The following is a 25,883-nucleotide window of genomic DNA, read 5'->3' as shown; positions in this document are numbered from 1 at the left end:
TTTGTTCTCTTTGGTGTCAGCTGCTCAAGGTCCTTTCACGTATAGATGAAGTAGACCCACAGGAGCTCAGAGTAGCTTATTGCTGCCACTGTTTTCTTTTCCCTCATTTGGACAGAGATTCTTGGCAACTCAAATTTATTGTTTAGTTTTTCCCTTCCAGAGCAATCTTTCATGTGAGTGATATGACTTAAAGAAATCATTTCTTTCCTCCTGTGTCCTATGTAGTATACCTAATCCCTGAATTTCCATTAATATTATATATGTGTGTGTGTGTGTATGGTGAAAAAGCAGGTAGTTTTTGAGGGGATAATAGGAAGAGACATTGACCTGCAGAATTCACATATTAGCCTGGCTTGATCACGTAGGTGGTATTTTCTTTGCATTTGCTGATGATCTACTCTGAAAATATTTGCGTTAGAGAAGGGAAGTGGCCTGTTGTAACTTTTGAACCTGGGACCTGCCTGTGAAGTACATGAGAGCTTTTGAGAGTACAGACGGTTTATAAAGGGAAATGTGAAGATATGGCATAGAAGGGAGGGTGCTAGGACAATAAAACTATTTTCCCTAATTTATCATTTTTTAAGAGCATGTTTTTTTCTGTCCATTATGCTAGAGGCTTGCTGAAGTTCCCCTTTTTATTTTAGAATTGTATTTCATTTGCTGTCCACCTTAGTCTGCCCAGGGACAAATTGAAGTATGTGTTATAGATATGGCTCACTTTTTTTTTTTTTTTTTAAGATTTATCTATTTATTTGAAAGTCAGAGTTACACACAGAGAGAAGGAGAGACAGAGAGAGAGAGGAAGGGAGGGAGAGGGCAGGAGGGAGGGAGGGAGGGAGGGAGGGGGAGAGAGAAAGAGAGAGAGAGAGAGAGAGAGAGAGAGAGAGAGAGAGAGAGGTCCTCTATCTGCTGGTTCACTGTCCAGTTGGCCATGATGGCTGGAGCTGTGCTGATCAGGAGCAGCTTATTTTGGGTCTCCCACGTGGATGCAGGGGGCCAAGGACTCGGGCCATCCTCCACTGCTTTCCCAGGCCATAGCTGGATGGGAAGAGGAGCAGCCAAGACTTGAACTGGCGCCCACATGGGATGCTGGCACTGCAGGCGGCAGCTTTACTCACTACACCACAACGCTGGTCCCTCACTTTTTCTTTAAGACACATTGTAAAGTATCATTATCTTTCCTTCAACATAAATAATAGAAATACAAGCCCCAGAGTTGATCCTCACTCATATTGTACAGCATTATAAAGAGAATAAAAGAAAAAAGATAGTGGTACCTGGTTGGTTGAAAAAGAGAATGAAATCAAAAGTTAAACCCAGTCTTGTTCCATTAGATAATTTCTTGTTTCACTCTCCAAAATCCACTGTTAAGTTTCTTTCCAGATAAAAAGATACTATTCAGAATAGCAGTTCATGAGAGCTGTTTGTTATTTGGAAAGGACCTTACTGTGTGTCTGGCTTTTTTTTTTAAATTCACTTACTGGATTTTAGAGAACTTATGCAGACAGTTCCTCTCATTCCTTTTTTTTTTTTTTTTTTTTTAAGAGATTTTGCTTATCTGAAAGAGTTACATGCACACACATAGCAGGCGATAAAGATCTTCCATCTGCTTGGTTCTCTCCCTAATGGCTGTAATGGCCAGGCTAAACCCAGGAGCCTAGGACTCCGTCTGGGTTTTCCATGTGGGTGCAGGGGCCCAAGCACTTGGGCCATCTTCTGCTGCTTTCCCAGGTGCGTTAGCAGGGAACTGGATAGGAAGTAGAGCAGCCAGGACTGGAACTGGCATGCATATAGGATGCTGATGTTACAGATGGCCTCTTAACCCAGTATGCCACAACACCAGCACCGCCTCATTCCTTTTAATAGCTGTGTGTGTTCTTTTTATGGTTGAATCATAGTTAATGTAACATGTCTCCTATCAATGACTGCTAGGTGGTTTCTACTCACATGTGGTTGCACCATAAGATTGTGTGTGTCTTTAGCTGTGAGGTTGCTGTTTTTATTTTGGTAGCTATTTTCAAGATTCATTTTGAAACCTTGTCTGAGTAGTGTTCAGTAATACTGGAATCTATGTTGATACCTTAGTATTTTCTGGTGTCAGGGAAACTCTCAGAATCTGCAAGCTAGCCAGTTATCCCAAATATATGGCTTAATTTGAGGCCATTAGAATAAGGAACCATATATAAAAAGAGAGTGAGAGATTATTTTTTCTGTTTATGGGGCTTTTTTTAAAAGATTTATTTTATTTGAAAGGTAGAGAGAATCTTCCATTGCTGTTTTCCTTCCCAAATGAGGAAGACAGGAGCCGAAGACAGGAGCTAGGAACTTCCTCCAGGTCTCCCACATAGGTGCAGGGGCCCAAGCTCTTGGGCCATCCTCCACTGCTTTCCCAGGGCATCAGCAGGGAGCTGGATTGAAAGAGCAGCTGAGACTTGACCCAGTGCCCATAGGGGATGCTGGCACACAGGCAGTAGCTTGACCGTCAGGTTGTAACGCCGGCCCCATGTGTATGTGGTCTTTTACAAGAAAATTTTTGAAGAGTCAATTCGTTTTCCACTTCTTGTATTTCTACTTTTTTTCTTTTTTCGATTTATTACCTTTGTGTTGAAGTGTGGTGTCTGTCTTCCTGTCCCAAGTCCCTCATTGTTGCATTTTATGCCTTTCCTCCCCAAAATATTCTTCATCCATAAAGAACTTCTACTACATTCATACGATGGATAAAATATATTTTTATGTTTGTTTTAGTACATTGGCTAAATACTATAGGAATATAATTTTAGATTTTTTCTTTTTTTAATTTTAAAGTTTTATTTATTTACTTGAAAGTCAGAGTCACACACAGAGAGGAGATGCAGAGAGAGAGAGGGAGAGAGAGAGAGACAGAGAGAGAGAGAGACAGAGAGAGAGGTCTTCCATCTGCTGGTTCACTCCCCAATTGGCTGCAATGGCCAGAGCTGCGCCGATCTAAAGCCAGGAGCCAGGGGCTTCTTCCAGGTCTCCCACGAGTGTGCAGCGGCCCAAGGACTTGGGTCATCCTTTACTGCTTTCCCAGGCCATAGCAGAGAGCTGGATCAGAAGTGGAGCAGCCAGGTCTTGAGCTGACGCCCATATGGGGTGCCGGCACTGCAGGCAGTGGCTTTACCTGCTGTACCACAGTGCTGGCCCCGGAATATAGTTTTAAACAGTGTGCATTTATTAGACAATGTTAAAATTTTTAAAGTTGATCAGGTAGGTGCAAGATGGTAACGCATGGGAGGTTGGACATCTGCTGTAGGGACATGCAGACCTTCTGCTGGAGAAATAAGTCAGCTTCAACTTTGGTTGCTGTGTTCAGAAGAGGAGCAGAAACAGAGAGTCTGAATTAGGTTAGTTTCTTTTAGTAACTTCTTTTACCTCTCTGGTATTTTCTAAACTGACCCATGTTTTGAAAAATAACAGCAAATGTTACAATAGCAGTTGCAATGGCAAAATGCAATAAAGGATGGCCTTGTGTATATACAGGAATCCTTCAGGAAGATCATGCAAAGTGAGTATTACAAAAAGAACTATCCAGGCATTTCAAATTTTCTTCCCACCTGAATAAACTGGTCTTCAAGTTCCATTTTTTCCACAAACTATTTGAACCACTCTTGTATATCAATGATAAGTTATAGAGTTTACAGGTTCTTTATGAAAACAATAAATAGTTTAGAAAAGTGTATAGTTGATTTGTAAGGACTCTTACTTGGCAATGTATTTAAAATCTTTGGCCATTAGATTTTAAATATTCTACCTGAAGATTCTAAAAAATGAACTCAGATGCTGGATCCTTCATGTAGTATGTGTGATTAATAATATGTGGTACCAGGGAAGAACATTGGCAAGTGTGAATTAAAGTTTGTTTACTCTGCTCTTTATGAGGTTCTTGAGCTGTTCATTTGAGTTAAGTACTTATCTCCCTTGATGATGAGCTTAGTAAATGGAAGAGTATTTTGGTTTCAGTAGTGTATTGGAATTTAACTGATCTTTTATTTGACCCCTGAAAGCTATGATCCAGGCAGAGATCATTGTTTACATGATTAATTAAGAGGTGACTAAAGTGAAATATAGTTCATGTATTTACTAACTGTAGGTTCTTCATACTGAGTAGTAACTGCATTCTCAATAGAATCTAGATGATGAAAGTGGTTTTTAAAAAATAACTTTATAATGACAGTTGCCCTTTCTTGAGATGAAGTTTTTTTGGATTTCATTAGTGTCATGTCAGTTGCTGTAGTAACCAAGTGGCGTATGAATTTATAATAACTGAATTTATAAGAGATTTAAAATATGGTTAGTCTTTCCTGTAATAATGGACAAAATAGTGTCTAGTTTTTACTTTTTTGTCTTTATTCTAAGTTTTTATTTAAAGGCAGAAAGAGAGACAGAAAAAGATCTTCCATCTGCTGGTTCACCCATCAAATGCTTGCAACAGCCAGGGCCAAATCCAGTAGGTTGGAATCTCCCATGTGGGTGACAGGTATCCAAGTACAGGAATCCATTGTCTGCTGTTTCCCCAGGGTGCCCAATAGCAGAAAGTTGGAATTGGGAGCAGAGTTGGGACTTGAACCAGGCACTTTGTTATAGGATGTTGCATCTCAAATGGTGATTTTTGTGTCAAATGACTGTCTCCTGGTTTTAAATTTCTTATCACAGTCTATTAAATGTATTTAATTGTATATGACTAAAAATGTATTAGAAATGAAATTACCACTTTTATTTCAACAAATTTAAAAACATTTATAAAAAGTAATAAAAATTTATCATAGGACATTTTGAAATTAGAGATAAATTAAGTATAAATAATTTCATTATCCAGTATAATGTTAATGTTTTTAGTATTTACACAAACCTGTGTGCCTTCACATGAACATACATATACACATATTTCCCTACTATATTATGATGTCTTCAGGAATATTCCAATTTTTTTTCCTTTTTTTTTTTTTACATTTATTTATTTATTTAAAGTCAAAGTTACACACAGAGAAGGAGGGGCAGAGAGAGAGAGAGAGAGAGAGAGGTCTTCCATCCACTGGTTTACTCCCCAATTGGCCACAACAGCCACAGCTGTGCTCATCCGAAGCCAGGAGCCAGGAGCTTCTTCTGGGTCTCCCACATGGGTGCAGGGCCCCAAGGACTTGGGCCATCTTCCACTGCTTTCCCAGGCCATAGCAGAGAGCTGAATGGGAAGTGGAACAGCCAGGACTTGAACCGGTGCCCATATGGGTTGCCAGCACTGCAGGCGGTGGCTTTACCCGCTACACCACAGTGCTGGCCCCAATATTCCAGTATTTTTGCAGAAAATTTTTATGACTAAGAACCTTTCTTTTGAGTTTTTGTAGGCTTTTTACTTTTTTTTTTTTTTTAAAGATTTACTGATTGATTTGAGAGAGCTACAGAGAGGGAGAGAGAGAGAGATCTTCCATCAGCTGCTTCACTCCCTAGATGGCCACAAGGCTGGAGCTGGGCCGATATGCAACCGGGAGCTAGGAGCTTCTGGGTTTCCCATGTGGGTGCAAAGGCCTAAGCACTTGGACCATCCTCCACTGCTTTCCCAGGTCCTTCAGCAGGGAGCTGATTCAGAAGTGGAGCAGCCAGGACTCCCCAAACTGGCGCCTTTGTGAGATGCCAGCACCGCAGATGGAGGCTTAGCCTACTACACCACAGTGCTGGCCCTAGATGTTTATTTTTTATTGAAGTATAATAACTGAGAGCAAAGTGCATGTTTCTCAAGTGTGTGTCTTAAAATTTCACAAGTGAATACATCTCTTTTTAACCTTTTAAAACAAAACATTGGGTCTGGCATTATGGTGCATTGGGTTAAGCTGCTGCCTGCAACTCTGGCATCCCATATCTGAGTGCTGATTCAAGTCCTGGCTGCTTTGCCTTTGATCCAGCTCCCTGCCCTGTGCCTGGAAAAGAAATGGTAGATGGCCCAAGTGCCTGGACCTCTGCCATTCACATGGGAGATGGATGGAGTTCCTGGCTCCTGACTTCTGTCTGGCCCAGCCCTGGCTGTTGTGGCAGTTTGGGGGAGTGAACCAGCCAATAGAAGGTGTCCTTCTCTCTATCTCTTAACTGCCTTTCAAGTAAAAAAAAAAATTCAAACAAACCAAAAAGGACAAAATATCACCAGGTCTCCAGGAACTCCCCTTTCTTGCTTGCTATCAGAATCATCCCTGCCCACCCAAAAGGTAGCTACTATTTGGATTTTATTAAGGAAAATTGTTGCATTATTTGTTAATAATGTGTGTATACAATGTATGCATGTAAATTTACAAAATGTATACATTGTAAATAATGTATGTATACAGTGAAATTCAGTGATTTTCCTACATTTACTGAATTGGGAAGGTATCATTGTAGTGCAGTTTTTTTTTTAAGTATGTTTATTTATTCTGAAAGAGATAGATATCTTCCATCCGCTGGTTTACTCCCCAGGTGGCTGCAGCAGCCACTGCTGAGCCAGGCTGAAGGCAGGAATTAGAAGCTGTATCCAGCTCTCCCACATGGGTGGCAGGGACCCAAACACTTGGGTCATATTCTGTTGCTATTCTCAGGCCATTAGCAGGGAGCTGGATTGGAAGTGGAGCAGGTGTGGCACAGACTGGCACCTTTACGGGATGCTGGTGTTGTAGGCTAGGACTTTACCCACTGTGCCACAACGCCACTCTCCCCACCCCCTTTTTTTAAAGACTGATTTATTTGTAAGGCAGAGAGAGAGAGAGAAGGAAAGAGAAAGAGAGGGAAATAAATCTTTCATCTACTGGTTTACCCACACATACCTTTTAATAACCAGGATTGGGCTAGGCCCAAGCTACAAGACTGGAACTGCATTTGGGTCTCACAGGGATTCAAGTACTTGGACTATCATGTGTTGACTCATGGGCGCATTAGCAGGAAGCTGATTTGGAAGCAGGGACTAGGTCCCAGGTACTCTGATATGGGAAGGGGAGAGCCCTCCTGGGCATAATGCCCTCCTGGATGGTGTGATTTTAAAAATATGTTTGCACATATTTTAACCTGTTTTTCTTATGTTGAATACATAATGTATTGAGTGGTAGGCATTTTTCTTGGTGATTAAGATGCCTGCATCCCATATCCAAATACCTGGGTTTCGTAACTGGCTCTGGCTCCTGACTCCCGTTTCCTAGTAATGCAGATCATTGGGCAGCGGTGATGGCTCAAGTAATTGGATCTCCACCACCCATGTGGGAGACCCCGATTGAATTCCTGGCTCTAGGCTTTGGCCTGACCCAGCCCCAGCTGTTGCAAGCATTTGGAGAGTGGACTAGTGGATGGTAGAGGGCAGGGAGGGAGACTCTCTCTTCAAGTAAATTAAAGAACAAGCCAGATATTTATTTCAAAAAAACATATTTGAGCATATTTTAACCTGTTTCCTTCTGTTGAGCTACATAATCTATTTCTAGATTTTCATTATGATAATCACTGCTGTAGTGATTCTCTCCATATTTGTATACATTTCTGGTTTCATCAAGATAAAGTTCCTTAAATGTAGTATTACTACTTCAGAGAACACATGGACATTTATGACTTTGATATGTACTGTCAAATTGCCTTTGAGAATAGTTTATCTAACTTATACTGTGTAAGTAGATGACTGTGGTTTCTCTCTCTCTCTCTCTTTTTTTTTTTTAAACCATCTTAACATTGGATGTAATTTTAAAAGTGTCAGTACCCATTTGGTGGATGAAATATGGTACTGCTGTTCTAATGTTTATTTCTTTGGTTATTGATGTAACTTTTTAAATAGGATTAGTGACTTTTCTAAGTTTTCTTTAATAAGATGCCAGTTTATATTCTCTGTCAGTCCTTATTGAATTCATCTCTTTTTATTTTGTAGTTTAAGACAGTTTAATATATTAAAGACTACAAATATTACAAATACTTTGTCCTGATTTGTTACATGTCAAGTTCATTTTTCCATAGATTAAGATTTTATGCCTTACTATCAAATAAAATTTATGTTTTACTATACTAGCTTTTGGGAACCTGTCTTGTTAATTTAAAAGTTCTAATTTGAATGTGTACTTTTCATAATTTGAAATTTAAGAGAAGATATCAAGTGACATATAAAACTAATTTACTATGCTTTGTTGCCAAACTTGGTTTTTTTAGGCAGTTATACTTAAGCATGAACATTGACGACAAACTGGAAGGATTGTTTCTTAAATGTGGCGGCATAGACGAAATGCAGTCTTCCAGGGCAATGGTTGTAATGGGTGGAGTGTCTGGCCAGTCTGCTGTGTCTGGAGAACTGCAGGAGTCAGTACTTCAAGATCGAAGTATGCCTCACCAGGAGATCCTTGCTGCCGATGAAGTGTTACAAGAAAGTGAAATGAGACAGCAGGATATGATATCACACGATGAACTCATGGTCCATGAGGAGACAGTGAAAAATGATGAAGAGCAGATGGAAACACACGAAAGACTTCCTCAAGGACTACAGTATGCACTTAATGTCCCTGTAAGTAATTTCTTTATAAGATATTCACAGTTATGGTTAGGAACGTAATTTTGTGTTGAATAATGCTGCAGGTCATCAAAGAAATTTCAGACTGTTTAAAGGCAAAATATTGTTCTTGGATAGATACGCTAGAATATTGACATCATATTTGAAAGGCAAAATTAAGTTTATATTATATTGTTTTAGAAACATCTCTTCTGGGATAACATGTCTCTATCAGGATTATGTATGTATTGTGAGTATTTAATTTTTAAGCATAAAACTTAAAGAATAGGAAATTTGAATCTTATGCATAGCTAGAAAAAGATCACACACTCAAGGATTTTTTTCTTCAAATTCTTGAATTTCTTCCATTCTTGACTTCTTTAACCTCTCCTGATACACTCTGACTCTGCCTATTCTTTGTTTTCTCCACTTGCTTGATCTTTGTCTTTTTAAACTGAACCAGTCCTTTATTCTTTTGTAAGCACCGTATCTTTCTTGCCATCTTCTACCTTTATTTTTACCCAGTGACCAGTAACATTGCAATCATGTTGTAATTCTCATCTCTTCTTTCTGTAATATTAAACCTGAATTCTTTTCAGTTCATCCATCTATATTCTGTACTTTCTCCTTTGCTTCAGATAGTACTGTACCTGAAATATTTCCCTTTTTTAAAAAAACATAGACCATTCTTTTTCTTCATCATCATCATCATCATCCTGCCAATACTGTTGATACTAAATTGAGTCCTTGCAAGAGGGGTTTGCTATTACCTCCTCAGTGTTTCTCTGATAGATGACAGGTTCTACAAGGGCAGGAGCTTTATCTTTTTTGTCGTATCTCTTGTGTTCACACGTTATGAATGTATGTGCAACCACTTATAGTTATGTTCTAATACATTTGGTCACCTGCTTTTACCTAGCCTAGTAAGTTTTTCTTTTTTATCCTTTCAATATGATTTTTGATTTTTTTCAAAAATGAGTTATTTATTTTGAAAGGCAGAGTTAGAAAATCCTTTCATCTCCTGATTCACTCCTGAAATGGCTGCAATGGCTGAAGCTGGGCCAGGCCAAAGCTGAGAGTTTGAAATTTCATCTGGGTCCAAACACTCGGGCCATCTTCTGCTGCTTTCCCAAGCACCTTAGCAGGGAGCTGGATCAGAAGTGGAGCAGCTGGGACTCAAACTGTCAGTCATAGGGGATGCTGGCATTGAAAGCTGTGGCTTAACCTGCTGTACCACAACAATGGTCCCAGATTTTTGATTTTTTAAAAAATTTGAAAGGTGTGTGCACATACACACACACTGACAGAGATAGAACTCCCATCTGCTAGTTCACCCACCAAGTACCCACAGCACCTGGGACTGGGCCATGTTGGAATGGGATACTTAATCCTGCTCTCCCGGGTCGATGGCAGGGGCATAGTTATTTGGATATGACTCTTTCCTCCCAGGATCTGCATTAGGAGGAAGCTATAGAGTCAGTAGCCAGAGCCCGGAATTGAACCCAGGTATTCCACTGTGGGATGTGGGTATCCCAAACAGTGCCTTAACCACCACGCCAAATGCCCGTCTCCTATAGCTTTCTTTTCTTGTAATGTCATTGTCTGGTTTTGGTAGTGCTGGCCTTATAGAACAAATTAGGAGATAATCCCTCTGCTTCTGTCTTTTGAAAGTGGTTATAGGGAAGTGGAATAAAATTTCCTTCTTAAAAAGTTTTTTGGTAGAATTTGCCAGTTCCCCTCCCTGGGTCTGGTTATTAATTAATGATTCAGTTTCTATTATAGATACAGGTCTGTTCAGACTGTTTTCTTCTTGTGTGAGCTTTGGCAGATTGTGTTGTTTGTCAGTTTTTCCCAAGGTTGTCAAATTTGTGAGCACAAATTAGTAGTTCATTTTAGTCTTTTCCTATCCATGGACTCCATAATAATGTTGTTTCTTAGCCTCTTTCATTTCTGATATTGGAGTTTATGTCTTTTTTCTCTTTGTTAGCTTGACTGTAGATAGGCCTACCTTTTTTTTTTTTCTTCCTTCTAACTTACCCTATTTACCATTTTAAAATCTGCAGTTCAGTACTGCTGAAGTCCAAAGCCCTATTTTCCCCTCCTGCCTAGTAGAGATACTGATTTTATTGATGCTTTCAATAAAACAGCTTTTGTTTTTTGGAAAATTTAAAAATTTATTTATTTATTTGAAAGACAGAGAAAGAAGACAGAGAGATAGATAAATAGATATATTCATTCCATCCTTTGGTTCACCTCCAAATGCACACAGCAGCTGAAGCCAGGAACCTGGAATTCTTACCAAGTCTCCCCACTAAGTGGTTGGGCTCAAGCATTTGAGCCATCACCTGTTGCCGCCCATGATGTGCTTTAGCAGGAAGCAGAAGTGGCACTCCAGTGTGAATGAAGGGGTCCTAAGCTATGACTTAACCACTGCGCCAAGCCTGACCCTGGAACAGCTTTTTGTATTGTTGCTTTTTCTCTAGTGACGTCCTGTTTTCAGTTTCATTGTTTTTGCTCTATTTTATTGTTTATGCTTTCTTTGTATATATTTTCTCCTGTTTTTCTAATTTCCTAAAGTAGAAGTTTAAATTACTGATTTTAGATTTTTCTGGTCTATTGTATGCATTCAATAATATAAGTCTCCCTTTAGGCACTGCTTTACCTGCATCCTAAAACTTTTGGTAAGTTGTGTTTTCATTTAGTTTGATAATTTATTTTAAGATTTTTATTTGCAAAATCAAGAGAGTGATTGAGCCCCTCATCTGCTAGTTCTTTCCCCCAAAGGCTCATGGTGGCAAGGTCTTGGCTGGGGCTGAACCTGGGGCTAAAGTCAGAACCTGGGAGCACAATCCAGGCCTCTTGTGCAGACGACAGGAATCCCGTTACTTCAGCCATCACTGCTGGTCTGCATTGGCAGGTAGCTGGAATCAGGAGCTGGAATTGGAAATAGGCCAGGCACTCTGATGTGGGACGTGGACATCTTATCTGTTGGACTAAACACGTACTTCGCAATATATATGTCTTTTACTCTAGAGATTTCTTCTTTGAACCATGTGTTACTTTAAACTGTGTTGTTTAATCTCCCATTACTTTGGGGTTGTTTTCAGCTGTCTTTCTATTGATGATTTCTGGTTTAATTCCATGGCGATTCAAGAGCACATGATACTGTGATCAGTATTCTTTTACATTTGTTACGATGTGTTTTATGGCCTGGAATATGATCTGTTGTGAATGTTCCACGTGAACTTGAGAAAAATGTACATTTTGCTGTTGTTAGATAAAGTAGTGTATAGATTGTAATAGTGATTTCTGTGGGGGAGAGAGGGAGTGCCTGACTGTAACCTGAACCTTTTCCCCTATATCCTTTAGGTCAGTGGTGAGGAACCTTTCTTCTGCTAAGGGCCATTTGGATATTTATAACATCATTTGCTTGTCATACACAATTATGAACTTAAAAATTAGCCTTCTGTAGGATTATTGAATTCAAGTATCGCCTGCAGTTGCCTTGGCAAGGCTAGACCTGATGGTTTTAAGGGCCTTGTACTGCTCGCAGGCCGGACATCCTCCACTCCTGTTTAGGTGGTCTCTATAGTGATCTTCCCAAATGAGATTTCTACTTCTCACTGCCATACTAACACTAATCCAATGGTTCCTTGTTGCCACACAACTAAAATGCATTTTTTAGAGGGCGCAGAGGCATGGGCAGAAATAACTTTCACCATCAGGTACCTTCTCATCCAGCGTCTTCCAGCCTCTTCTACAGTAATCTCTATCTCCCCTGACTCCCTGATTCTGTGCTTTAAGCATATCAAAGAATTTAAGTTGTCCAGATTCAGTATGATATTTTTCTGAAACTTTTGTACAGGTTTTATCATAAGCCTATAGAATTTCTTTTTTTAGGTTTATTTATTTATTTGAAAGGGTCAGTTAGAGAGAGGAAGAGAAGAGAAGAGAGAAGGGCCTGCGCCATGGCTCACTTGGCTAATCCTTTGCCTGCGACACCGGCACCCCAGGTTCTAGTCCTGGTTGGGGTGCCGGATTCTGTCCCGGTTGCTCCTCTTCCAGGCCAGCTCTCTGCCGTGGCCCGGGAAGGCACTGGAGGATGGCCCAAGTGCTTGGGCCCCTGCACCGCGTGGGAGACCAGGAGGGGACACCTGGCTCCCGGCTTCGGATCGGTGCAGCGTGCCGGCCGTAGCGGCCATTTTGGGGGGTGAACCAATGGAAGGAAGACCTTTCTCTCTGGCTCTCTCAGTCTAACTCTGCCTGTCAAAAAAAAAAAAAAAAAAAAAAAAAAAAAAAAAAAAAAGAGAGAGAGAGAGAGAGAGAGAGAAGAAGAGCTTCTCTTTTCATTCTCTAGATGGGCTGGGGCTAAGCCAGGTGAAGTCAAGAGCCAGGAGCTTCTTCCAGGTCTCCCGTGTGGGTGTCAGTGGCCCAAGTACTTGGGCCATCTTCTGTTTTTTCCAGGCCATTAACAGAGGGCAACCCAGAGTCAAACCTAGATTGGGTGCTGGCATTGCGGGCTGCAGCTTTACCAGCAATGCCACAACACTGGTCTGGCCTATAGGATTTTTTTTTTTTTTTTTTTTTGACAGGCAGAGTGGACAGTGAGAGAGAGAGACAGAGAGAAAGGTCTTCCTTTGCCGTTGGTTCAACCTGGCCGGCGATACGAAGGCAGGAGCCAGGTGCTTCTCCTGGTCTCCCATGGGGTGCAGGGCCCAAGCACTTGAGCCATCCTCCACTGCACTCCCTGGCCACAGCAGAGAGCTGGCCTGGAAGAGGGGCAACCAGGACAGAATCCGGTGCCCCGACAGGGACTAGAACCTGGTGTGCTGGCGCCGCAGACGGAGGATTAGCCTATTGAGCTGCGGTGCCGGCCAAGATTTTTTTTTTTTGACCACCTGCTGTTTACTTCTCAGCTTTTGAAAACTTTCTCTTATGTGTGATTTTCATTACGATAACTTACCTTGCATTTCTTTGTTTGTAGTACTTTCAGTATACTTTAGGGTGTCCTGTGCAGATCATGCCTTTAAATTTTGTGTCCTCTATACCTGGGCTATAGTAGGCAATTATATTTTTTAAGAGGAAATACATATTTTTTTTTCTATTTTATTTTATTTTTATTTATTTATTTATTTTTTTGGCAGGCAGAGTGGACAGTGAGAAAGAGAGACAGTGAGAAAGGTCTTCCTTTTGCCATTGGTTCACCCTCCAATGGCCGCCACAGCTGGCGCACCGCGCTGATCCAAAGGCAGGAGCCAGGTGCTTCTCCTGGTCTCCCATGCGGGTGCAGGGCCCAAGCACTTGGGTCATCCTCCACTGCACTCCCTGGCCACAGCAGAGAGCTGGCCTGGAAGAGGGGCAACCGGGACAGAATCCGGTGCCCCGACCGGGACTAGAACCCAGTGTGCCGGCGCCGCAAGGCAGAGGATTAGCCTATTGAGCTGCGGTGCCGGCCTCATATTTTGTTTTTAATTGTAGAAAAGTTTGAAGTGTAATATTCAAAGCCCAAGCTTATAGTTCAAAATTTTGACAACCGTGTAAACTAATATAATCCACAATTCATCAAGTTACAGAGTATTTCCTTCATCTTAGAGGTTTCTTTGTATTTCTTACCAGTCCATTCCTCACAATTGGTCAGTCCTCCCCTCACCCTCATTGTAGATTGTGGTCCTATGGCAGCTTATTAAAGTAAGTGAAATTGTATCTAACTCTTGTGTCTGGCTTCTTTTGCACAGCATAATATTTTTGCAGTTTATTCATGTTGGTGGAGTGGGTCAGCAATTCATTCCTTTTCCTTTTTAAGTCTATTGTTATATTAAAATTTGCTTATCCCCTTTCCCTTTATATGGTTACTTGTATTATCTATTGATTTTAATCATTATGAATAAAGCTGCTAGGAAAGTTTTTGTACTTTTTCATTTTTTAGGACATTTTCATGTAAGTTATTAAATTTCTCTATTTTCATTTTTGATTGCTATAGAATCCATTTTTATCACACCAGTGTGATTGTTCTTTTATGATAAATTTTTTTTTTTTTTTTGACAGGCAGAGTGGACAGTGAGAGAGAGACAGAGAGAAAGGTTTTCCTTTTGCTGTTGGTTTACCCTCCAACGGCCACCGCGGCTGGCGCTGCGGCCAGCGCACCGCGCTGATCCGATGGCAGGAGCCAGCTGCTTCTCCTGGTATCCCATGGGGTGCAGGGCCCAAGCACTTGGGCCATCCTCCACTGCACTCCCTGGCCACAGCAGAGAGCTGGCCTGGAAGAGGGGCACCTGGGACAGAATCCGGTGCCCCGACCGGGACTAGAACCCAGTGTGCCAGCGCCGCAAGACGGAGGATTAGCCTATTGAGCCGCAGTGCCGGCTTTATGGTAAATCTTAAAGTCAGTAAATTTAGGTCTTCTAATTTTGTTTCTTTTATGAGAGTGTTATTTCTATTTTAGATCCTTTTATTTTCCTATAAAGTATAGAATTAGCCTTTCAACTTCTATGAAAAGAGCCAGCTGAGTTTTGATTAGGATTGCATTGATTCTGTATATTGATTTGATGAAAATTTTAAACAAGTAGTGGGTTCTACTCCATGAATATAGTATATCTCCCTGTTTATTTAGATTTTCTTTATCTCAGCATTGATCTGTGGTTTTTCAGTACACATTTGTTAAATTTATCCTTCTGTATTTTATATTTTTGGATGGTATTATGAAAATTATTTTTATAAGTTTTCATTTCTAATTGTTCATTACTAGGATATTGAAGTATGTTGACTGCTTAACCTGGGACTTTGTTAGATTTGCTTCTTAGTTCTGATAGTTATGTTGTAGATTTTTTAGGTTTCTTCACTCTTGGGATATTTATGCTTTACATACTTCCAGTCTACGTATCTTTTACTTCTTTTTTTTTCCTTATCGCATTGACTAGGGCCTACCAAAAAATGTTTAGTGCAAATGGTAAGAATGGATACCCTTGATTTGTTGCAGATTTTTTTTTTTTTAAGATTTCTTTGTATTTGAAAGGCAGAGTTGAAGGAGAGGAAGACGGAGAGGGAGAGATTTTTCCCTTTCACTCGTTTACTCACCAGATGGCTGCAGTGGCTGAGACTGAGCCAGGCTGAAGCCAGGGGCCTGCAGGGTAGGACCCAAGCCCTCAGGCCATCTTCCACTGCTTTCCCAGGAACATTAGCCAGGAGTTGGATGGAAATAGAACAGAGCCCATATGGGATGCCTGCATTGTAGCTGGGCTTAACCTGCTGTGATTTTTTTAATCATTAGTAATTCTGTTAACTCGGAAGTTTTTCATAATTAACTCTTATTAGGTTAAACAAGAAGTTTCCTACCTCGTTTGCTGATTTTTTTTTCCCCTTAAACAATGAATAGATATTTAAATGCTTTTTCTGTCACTATTGAGATAAGCAAATTATTTTTCTCTCTTAATTGTTAGTATGGTAAATTGCATTGATTGATTTTTTTAAATGTTGAATTTTGCGTTCAAAGGATAAACCCCACTTGGTCATGATGCTAATTTTACTTATTTGTTGATTCTGTTTGCTAATTTTAAAATGTTTATGTGTATGTTCTTGAGGGATATTAGCTTGTAATTCTTTTTGTGTGCGTGTTATATTTATCTTGTTTATTTGAAAGGGTTACAGAGAGAGAGGGAGAGACAGAGATCTTTTACCCGATTCTTCACTCTCCAAATGGCCACAATAGCTGGGGTTGGGCCAGGCAGAAGCCAGGAGCCAAGAGCTTCTTCTGGGTCTCCTTTGTGGGTGCAAGGGCCAAAGCACTTGGGCCATCCTCTGCTGCTTTCCCAGGTTCATTAGCAGGGAGCTGGATTGCAAGCAGAGGAGCTGGGACTTGAACCTGCACCCATATGGGATGCTGGTTTATCTGTTATGCCATTGCGCCAGCCTCTCCATAAAGTTAATTTAGGACTGAGATTTCTTTGTGTGAAGGTTTTAAATTACAAAATCTGGTTTTTTTTTTTTAAGATTTTATTTATTTATTTGAGAGGTAGAATTACAAATAGAGAGAGGGAGAGAGACAGAGAAAGGTCTTGGCATCTACTGGTTCACTCCCCAATTGGCTGCAGTGGCTGGAGCTGAGCCCATCTGAAGCCAGGAGCCAGGAATTTCTTCTGGGTCTCCCATGTGGGTGCAGGGACCCAAGCACTTGGGCCATCTGTTATTGCTTTCCCAGGACATTTGCAGAAAGCTGGATTGGAAGAGGAGCAGTTGGGACATGAATTGGTGCCCATATGGGATGCCTGAGCTGCAGGCGGAGGCTTAGCCTACCACGCCACAGTGCCAGCCCCACAAATTCAGTTTTAAAAACATTTATAAGGCTACTCAGATTAAAAAGTTTTTTTTTTTTTTTCTCTACAGTAGGTTTTGGTAAATTACATTTTCAAGCACTTTTTCCATTCCTTCTTGTTTGACTAAAGTTCTTCATAATATTTTCTTACATTGTTTCAAGAATCTACTGTGATTTCTTTTTTCTCACCCTGGATTGTGGTAATTTATCTTTTTCTTGATTAGTCTGGATAAAGATTAATCCATTTTCATGGTCTCTTTAAAGAATCGAATTGTAGTTTTATTAATTTTCACTTTCACTTTAATGTTTGGCTTCTGTTCATTTTTTACTGTTTCCTTGCTTCTACTATTTTGATTTTCAGTTGCTCTTTTAAATTAGAAAGTTTGATGATTTTAGACCTTTCTTCGTTTTTTATGTAAAGCATTTGAAGCTTCTTTATAACCCTCTCTCTGAATGAACATTGCTTTTGATATATTGTTCTCACTGTAATTCATTTCAAAATACTTTTTAATATCCTTTATGATTTTTTTGACCCAAGAGTCCATTAAAAAAGTTCTTCTGAAGTTCTGAATATTTTGAAATTTTTCAGTTATCATTTTGTCATTGATACCTAATTGTTGTATTCAGAAAATACACACTGTATGATTTTAGTCTTTATATTTATTGAGATTTGCCCAGCATATGATTTAATGGTGGGTTTTCTATGTTTACTTGATATGAATATGTAATCTGGTTATTACTGGGTTCATTATTATTTTTTTGACAGGCAGAGTTAGACAGTGAGAGAGAAAGAGACAGAGAGAAAGGTCTTCCTTCCATTGGTTTACCCCCCAAATGGCCGCTACGGCCGGTGTGCTGCGCCGATCCGAAGCCAGGAGCCAGGTGCCTCCTCCTGGTCTCCCAATCAGATGCAGGGCCCAAGCACTTGGGCCATCCTCCAATGCCTTCCCGGGCCACAGCAGAGAGCTGGACTGGAAGAAGAGCAACCGGGACAGAATCCGGCACCTCAACCGGGACTAGAACCCAGTGTGCCGGCGCCACAGGTGGAGGATTAGCCTAGTGAGATATGGTGCCGGCCTGGGTTCATTATTTTATAAATGTCAACTATGTCAAATCATGTAGTTGTGTTCTTCAACTCTTATATGCATACTGATTTACTTGTTATATCAGTTACTGAGAGACGGTTGGAGTCTTACAGTTAAAGTTTGGTTGCAAAAAAGCCCAGTTCAAAATTATAAGTTGCAATTAATTGTCATGTTTATTTAGTTGTTATTAGTTCCTCGCTGTTTGAATTTATTTACTGTATTTTATATTCATGTTGTAAATGTCCCTCAATTTGGGTTTATCTGATTTTTTTTTCCTTATGAAATTTAAATTAAGCATCTTTGCAGGAATATTATAGAAATGTATTTGTATTTTGTATTTGTATTTTCTCTTTGTTGTATCCAACTGGTGACATGTGGTTTTTATTTACCCCATTCTGATGATGCTTCACTCTTGTTGGTTGAATAGGATGGATGGTATATGCCAGATTCGCCACCACAAAGTTTTACCTTACCACATTTTTAGAAATTTGTTTCTTTGTGTGTACCAATATAGATGTGGGATATCCTTGACCAATACAATCCTTGCCAAGCTTTAGATTCTTTGACATGTCCCATTAGTATTTGGGCATCTTGCTTTTTGGCACAAGATGTTCCAGGTTTATCTTGTACTTTTCCTGCCTCAATCCTGGAGTCAGCCATTTTTCCAGGAAGCCCTAGTTCATTTCATTGGAGAGATGGTATTTAGAAGCTAAGATCTGAATGCTCAAAAGGCAGCTCACTGCTATTGGGATATACCTACTCCTGGGCCTCTCTTTGACAGAGGTGGAGACTGTATTTTTATGTATACATAATTATGTACATTTATATGTATATACACACACATTTCTAAAATTATTTCTGTACCCATTTATCAGTACTGAGAGCTATTCACATTGATACCTCCCCAGTTACAGGCTGACAACCAGAAAGTACATTTAGGCGGTGAGAAAGCTGGCCTTGTTTTCCCTTCATGAATCTGCATTCTACTCTGCTCAGTGCAGACGCCCAGGCTTCTGTACTCTGTTCCCTGAATATGCTTTAGTCCCTGCCACTGAGCCTTAGCATCCCATGGATCCCCTCCTAATCACACTGTCACTGTAATACCCTGTGCTTGTCCACACCCCTCTTTTTTTTAAAAGATTTATTTTATTCATTTGAAAGACATAGTTAAAGAGAAAGGTAGAGACAGAGAGAGAGGTCTTCCATCCACTGCTTCACTCCCAGATGGCCGCAATGTTGATCCGAAGCCAGGAGCCTGGAGCTTCTTCCGGGTCTGGGTGCAGGGGCCCAAGGAATTGGGCCATCTTCTACTGCTTTCCCAGGCCATAGCAAAGAGCTGAGTCAGAAGTGGAGCAGCCAGGTCCCGAACTGGTGCCCAATTGGGATGCTGGTGCCTCAGGCCAGGGCTTTAACCCGCTGCACCACAGTGCCAGCCCGGCACCCACCCACTCTTTGGTACCTTCTTCACCGCACTCAGCCTCCAACACTGTTCCAGGCTGTAGTTTTCTCACAATGTGTAGACTGTTACTTATTTTGCTTGGACATCAGTACCTCAAGCCAAGCTTCTCTTCTACATGGAGAATGTCCTCACCCTTTTTGTGCCATGACATCCTGTGTTGGGCAGCAGTTCTGTACTAGGACCTCCCTGTCCATTCTGTTTGGAATCTAGCAGCTCAGTTTATGGCTTTAGGGCTGTGTGGTTCATGGAGGGTAAGGGGAGTGTGAAGAGAAGGAAGGGCAAGGGACAAGTCTGACCCTTTCACTTTTAGAAAAGCTTTTCATTTTAAGATTAGATAACATGGGAAGTTGCACAAATAGTACAGAGGTTCAATAAACCTTTCCCTCAGGTTCCTCCAGTGGTTACATTTTTTGTAACTGTAGTGCAATATCAAATCAGGAAATGGATACTGCTACAGTGTGTTCAGTGTTGCTCAATTTATCACACATACAGATTTGGGAAACCACTAGATTGGGCACTAGTCGAGATAGAGAACCTGAGCCATCATGATGGAGATCTCTCTGGTGTTACTCCTGCATAGTCACACCTCTTCCTTGTATCTCTACTGTTCCCAACCCTTGGCTACCTCAGTCTGTTCTGTCTCAGTGACTTTGTTATATTGAGAATTGCGTCACCCGTGTTTAGCTCAGTGACTTTTTTCACTCAGCACAATGCCCTAGAAAGTCATGCAAAGTTGTTGTGTTGCCAGTTTCCTTTGTGTTATGGAGCATTGTTCTCAGTGTGGATATCCCACAGGTTAACTGCTCACTTATTGATGAACACTTTATTTGTTCCCGGTCTTGGTTATTACAAATAAAACTGCTGTTGGACACTGATCTACAGTGGATTAGTACCCTACCATACATACCCTAATCACCCAGATGTAATCACTCCTAACATTTTGGTGTGGGTACCTTTATGCTTTTTTGATCCACACACCATACACAGGGTCTTATTTTCATCTACTTATTTTGCTTGTGTGAACTTTTTTTTTAACTCCCTTAGTCTACGACTTCTTCGATGTCTGCTTCATATTCCATTTTTATGGTAAACTACAACTGAGTCCTGTGCCTCCTGATAGATGACAGATTTGAGTCCATTCTGAAAATGAATCAGTGAAAAGCTTTATCATGCGGTGTATCAGAGGGGCGGAATTTAGTTTGTGAAACATTGCCTTATAGTAGAATGTAGCTGATGGGCAATTAGATTTCTTGCTTCTTACGCCTGTGTTCCTGTTGATAAGACTTAGTGGTGAAGGGTGGGTCTTGAGATCGTGAAAATGCCTTCAGAAGAGGATGTCGACCTAGAAAAATATGACCTCGGTCTCCCCCAAGTGTGGAAACTCAAGTAACGGACTTACTCAAGTCCTTTCCAGATTGTGCTGAAGCTTCCTGTACATTGACATTGAACATGCTAATGGTTATCTTTTCATTTACTCACAGAGAGCTTTATGTAGTTAATTGTTTGTCAATTCAAAATGAAAAGTTGGATTTTCTTAAATTGTCAAGAATTTATGTAAACTCTGACCCTAATATATGGTGTTAGTTGAAGTAAAATTCTTGTGATAACTGCTAGTTTTCAGGATTTACCTTAACCCTGTACTCTTTTTTTTTTCCTTTTATTTTTAGTTTTCTAGTTTTCAACAGATTAGATATAGATAAAATTCTAAGAATATAATATTTCTCCCTCCCTCTGTCTCCTTTTTCTCCTCTTCCTTTCTCCTCTCTCCTTCCTTCCTCTCCCCTCCTCCCTTCTCCCTTCTCCTCCTCTCTGTTTTGAAAGCCAGAGAGTTACACAGAGAGAGAAGCAGAGGGAGAGGGAGAAAGAGAAAGGGGGAGAGAGGGAGAGAGAGAGAGAACGAGCGAGCGAGAGCGTGCGCTTCCATCCACTGGTTCACTCCCCTATTGGCTGCAAAGGCTGGACCAGCGCTGGTCTGAAGCCAGGAGCTTCTTCTAGGTCTCCCACGAGGGTGCAGGGGCCCAAGGACTGGGGCCATCCTCTACTGCTTCTCCAGGCCATAGTGGGGAGCTGGATCAGAAGTGGAGCAGCTGGGACTCGAACCAGCCCGTGTGGGATGCTGGCACTGCAGGCGGTGGCTTTACAGCTAGGCCACAGTGCCGGCCCCTGGAGATAACATATTTTTAATTTACATTACAGTCAAGGGCTTAATGCTCTACTTAAGAAAGAGTTAAACAAGTAAAAAGCAAAAATACTCTAGTTTAGCATAAATATAGGCAAAGGCTATAAACAATAATCAGTTGGAAAGATATCCATTTCAACCACATATAGTAATTTCAAAGTAATCACAGGTAATTAAAACTCTAGTAGTATTACATTCTTAACCACTGTTAACTCTCTACTCTTAAATTAGTCATCAAGATTCAGCTCAGTGGCTCTACATTTGGCCAGTTTTGAATGTCTAAAGTTTTCTCTTTACAATCTTGTTTTCTGATGTTAGGTATTTGAATTAAATGTAACAAAAATAGCTTTTCAGTCTTACTAGTCATGCTGTCATGGCTGTGTGTAGGTCAGCACGGGTAGAGAAGATTTCTGTCATTGCAGAGTGTTTGTGTTAGCAGTGCCTGAGAAAGCTTCCCAACTAAAACTAAATTTATTTCTGGAAAAAAAAAAAAATTTTTTTTTTTTTTTGGACAGGCAGAGTGGATAGTGAGAGAGAGACAGAGAGAAAGGTCTTCCTTTTTGCCGTTAGTTCACCCTCCAATGGCCGCTGCGGCCAGCTCATCGCGCTGATCTGAAGCCAGGAGCCAGGTGCTTCTCCTGGTTTCCTATGCGGGTGCAGGGCCCAAGCACTTGGGCCATCCTCCACTGCCTTCCCAGGCCATAGCAGAGAGCTGGCCTGGAAGAGAGGCAACCGGGATAGAATCCGGTGCCCCAGCTGGGACTAGAACCCCGAGTGCTGGCGCTGCAAGGCGGAGGATTAGCCTGTTAAGCCGCTGCGCCAGCCCTGAAATTTTTTTTAAAGATTTATTGATTTTATTTGAAAGGCAGAGTTACAAAGAGAGAGAGGAGGAGAGAGAGGTGTCTTCCATCTGCTGGCTTACTCCCCAGTTGGCCGCAACAGCTGGAGCTGTGCTGATCCGGAGCCAGGAGCTTCTTCTGGGTCTCCCATGTGGGTGCAGGGGCCCAAGGACTTGGGCCATCTTCTACTGCTTTCCCAGGCCATAGCAGAGAGCTGAATGGGAAGTGGAGCAGCCGGGACTCAAACCAGCGCCCATATGGGATGCTGGCACTTTCGGCAGCAGCTTTACTTGCTATGCCATAGCACTGGCCCCTATATCTGAAATTTTTAAAAAAGACATTTGGCTTATTATTTTTATTCATATCCGATCCATTCAGGAGTATTTGGGAAATCACACATTTTTCTAGTTTTTATTTTTTGTTTGATGGTGAGCAGTGTAGAAGGAAAGACTTAAGTTCTGTATTAACAAAATGGAGCAAGTTGTGATTCACAAAGAGGCCACGTTTGTCTTCCAATAAAATTTTGGGGTGTATCACTTCAGTGATATGAAAGTATTTTATAAATTGGGAGCTATCTCAAAAATGATGATGTGGTCATATAATGATGTAACAACATATGAAATATTTTAGATGTGTGTAACTTGAAAAAATATATTTCAGCATTTTATTTTAATCATAAGTTTCTATGCTATAAAACAGCATGAATAAAATTGTAAGCATAACTTTATGCATTTTGTGTTTGTGAGTAGTTTTATTTAGTGGCCCAAGAGAATAAAAAATATATCTGGCCATTAGTATAATGCTTCTGTTTTGTTTTTTTTTAGTTTTTAAATTTCCTTAAATCCTGACTATAAGGAGGATGATATTGATAATCCTCCAAAACATCTAATGCTTTAGTCAATAAAACATAGAAATCAGTGTATGTCTTGTCATGGGGGACTTCTTTCCTCCTGTTAAAAAAGGAATCATTTTTATCCATTTCAGTGGTTTTAAGGTATTTACTTGTATTGTTTTTGCCACTTATTTGTTACTCTGGTTTAATTTCAGAATTGAATTGCACTTATTGGTGACAAATGAGGTTCTAAAATTTTCCTTAAAAGTGACAAAGTTTGCTTTTGTGTTTGTTTACTTAAGTAATTCATTGGTCAGATGGCATGTTTCTTCTTTTCTCTTTGACTATATCACAACTTGTCATCTACTACATTGTGTACCTTTTCAAAGCCATTTATAAGTTGTAACTGATTCTTATTCCTGTTACATTTCTTTTAAAGTTCCTTTGAGGGGTTTAGTTGTTTTATTATGTTCATTGAGGGAGTCCTTACCCCTTAACCTTTTGAAGTGATTGGCTCTACTTTTACTGGGGCTGTATGTTTCAGAGTTGCATGCCTTTTTTTTTTTTTTTTTTAAAGTACTGTCATATCCTTTGTACTTTAGCACAGTCTTTAGATATATTTTTAGAAGAAGTCATATAATTGGTGAAAAGGGATGGGGGCATCTTCTGTCTGCTGGTTTACTCCAAATGGGAGAGTAAGTGCCCAAGCAATCGTCTGCTGCCTCCCAGAGTGTGCATTAGTAGGAGCGCTGGAATTGGAAGCAGTTAGGACTCACACCCACACACTCTGATTTGGGATACAGGAATGACAAGAGGTATCTTTTCCACTGGCCAAATACCCACCCTAGTGTCATCTTTAGAAATAGATTAAACTTGCTTTCAGGAGAATAGATGGTAGCTAATATCATTATCTGTAGTTTTTTTTCACAAGATTTTATTCATTTTTCTTTTTTTAAGCTTTTTATTTTTTTGAGAGGCCAAGTTACAGACAGAGATAGGGAGAGACAGAGAGAGAGAGGTTTTCCATCCACAGGTTCACTCTCCAGATGGTTACCATGGCCAGAGCTGAGCCAATCTGAAGCCAGGAGCTTCTTCTGAGTCTCCCCCATGGGTGCAGGGCCCAGCCACTTGGGGCATCTTCCACTGCTTTCCTAAGCCATTGGTAGAGAGCTGGATTGGAAGTGGAGCAGTGGGGACACATACTGCACTGTACGGGATGCCAACACTGCAGGTGAAGGCTTAGCCCGCCATGCCAAAGTTCCAGCCCCAAGGTTTACTCATTTGACTTTTTATTCCTATCAAATCCATTCAGTGTCTGATCTGATAGTAATTAATATTTGAGGAGAAGGTGTAGACTGAGTGCTATTCCTGCCTTTCCTGGTAAATCGTGTATTGTTTATCATTATTGATTTCAGCTTATCTGATAAGTAGGTGAATCAGAAAATCTCTTCTACTAATTGAGTATACCTTTTATGAAATGGTTGAGACCAGAAAAACTCTTTGGATTTTGAAATATTTGCATATACATAATGAAATCTCTTGGGGATGAGACCCAAGTCTAAACATGAAATTCATGAATGTTTCATATACACTTTATACAGATAGCCTGAACGTCATTTTTTTGTGCCTGTGTTTTGGCTGTAACCCATCATGTGAGGTCAGGTGTGTAATTTTCCACTTGTGGAATCATATCGGTGCTCAAAAAGCCTCAGGTTTTGGAGCATTCCACATTTTGGATGTTTACATTAGGAATGCTGAACCTGTGGTAAGGTGCTTTAGGGAGTCAACTCAGTATGGCCTGTTTTTCGGTATCATCTGCTCTGAAAGTTGTTTGACTCTTGTCATTTTTTCCCCCTTAGGTGGACTTAAACTGTTAATAGAATGTTTCTTTTCAGATAACTCAAGTAACAAAGCCACTCTCTTGACATTCCTTGTGTAGCTCTGTCTGATCTTTGATGTCTAATTGATTGATCAGGGTTTATGTAACAGTGGTATTGAATGGAGTTTTACTCTTTTAGGTTAATAGCACCGAAATGGGAAATCACATAGAACAAGGCTGTTTAGGGTCAGCCTGGCTAGATCAGGCTTGGAGATGTCCACTTTGGGTTTTTTCTTAATGGTGTGATGTGTTTTATTATAAGAAAGACTATGTAGTCTTTTTGAAAACTAAAACAGTATAGACGAGAATAATAAAAAGTTCTTTGTTCCTAACCTCTGCCTACTCTAATCCCAAAGAGATTATTAATACTGATCTCCTTCTGGAAGTCTTTAATTTGTAGACAAGCATATTGTGTATGTGTATTTGTGTATATTATATGTTTTTGGGTATCTAACACATAAAGCTTATGTGGATATACAGTGATTTTGTTTCACATAAATTGGATAATGCTGCTTGCATGCATCTGAAATTTGAATTATTCATTTAATGATACATCTTGAAAAGATTTCTATGTTATTGCATATAAAACCAGCTTATTTGTTTTAATGGCTGATTAAGTGATATGTTATAGTCCACTGAACCACTCTCTAAATTTACATTTATGTTATTACTAGATTGGCTCATTTGTGTGAGATAATGGTGAAAAGAAAGTGTGTGTAATGTGTGTGTATATACAGGAACTTCTAAAATTTTGTAGAAAACAGAATTAAAAGACGTTTATTTTAGTGCAAAAGTTTTTGCCATCCTT

General features: G+C 40.3%; 1 protein-coding gene across 5 annotated transcripts in view; it reads left to right on the top strand.

Annotated features, from left to right (window-relative positions):
- Nucleotides 1-25,883, top strand: part of ZNF148 (zinc finger protein 148) — a 166,106-nt gene that overhangs the window by 63,269 nt on the left and 76,954 nt on the right. For all 5 annotated transcript variants that reach the window (XR_009867791.1, XM_062209192.1, XM_062209184.1 and 2 more), the window contains one exon: nt 8,161-8,509. Coding sequence is in view for 4 of the 5 variants with exons in the window: in XM_062209192.1 (XP_062065176.1) it covers nt 8,177-8,509 (333 nt within the window). In the remaining variant the exon portion in view is untranslated. The remainder of the gene's footprint in view (nt 1-8,160; nt 8,510-25,883) is intronic.

This window comes from Lepus europaeus, chromosome 2, assembly GCF_033115175.1.
Source record: "Lepus europaeus isolate LE1 chromosome 2, mLepTim1.pri, whole genome shotgun sequence".
Classification (NCBI taxonomy): domain Eukaryota; kingdom Metazoa; phylum Chordata; class Mammalia; order Lagomorpha; family Leporidae; genus Lepus; species Lepus europaeus.
This window is presented reverse-complemented; position numbering and strand designations above follow the sequence as displayed.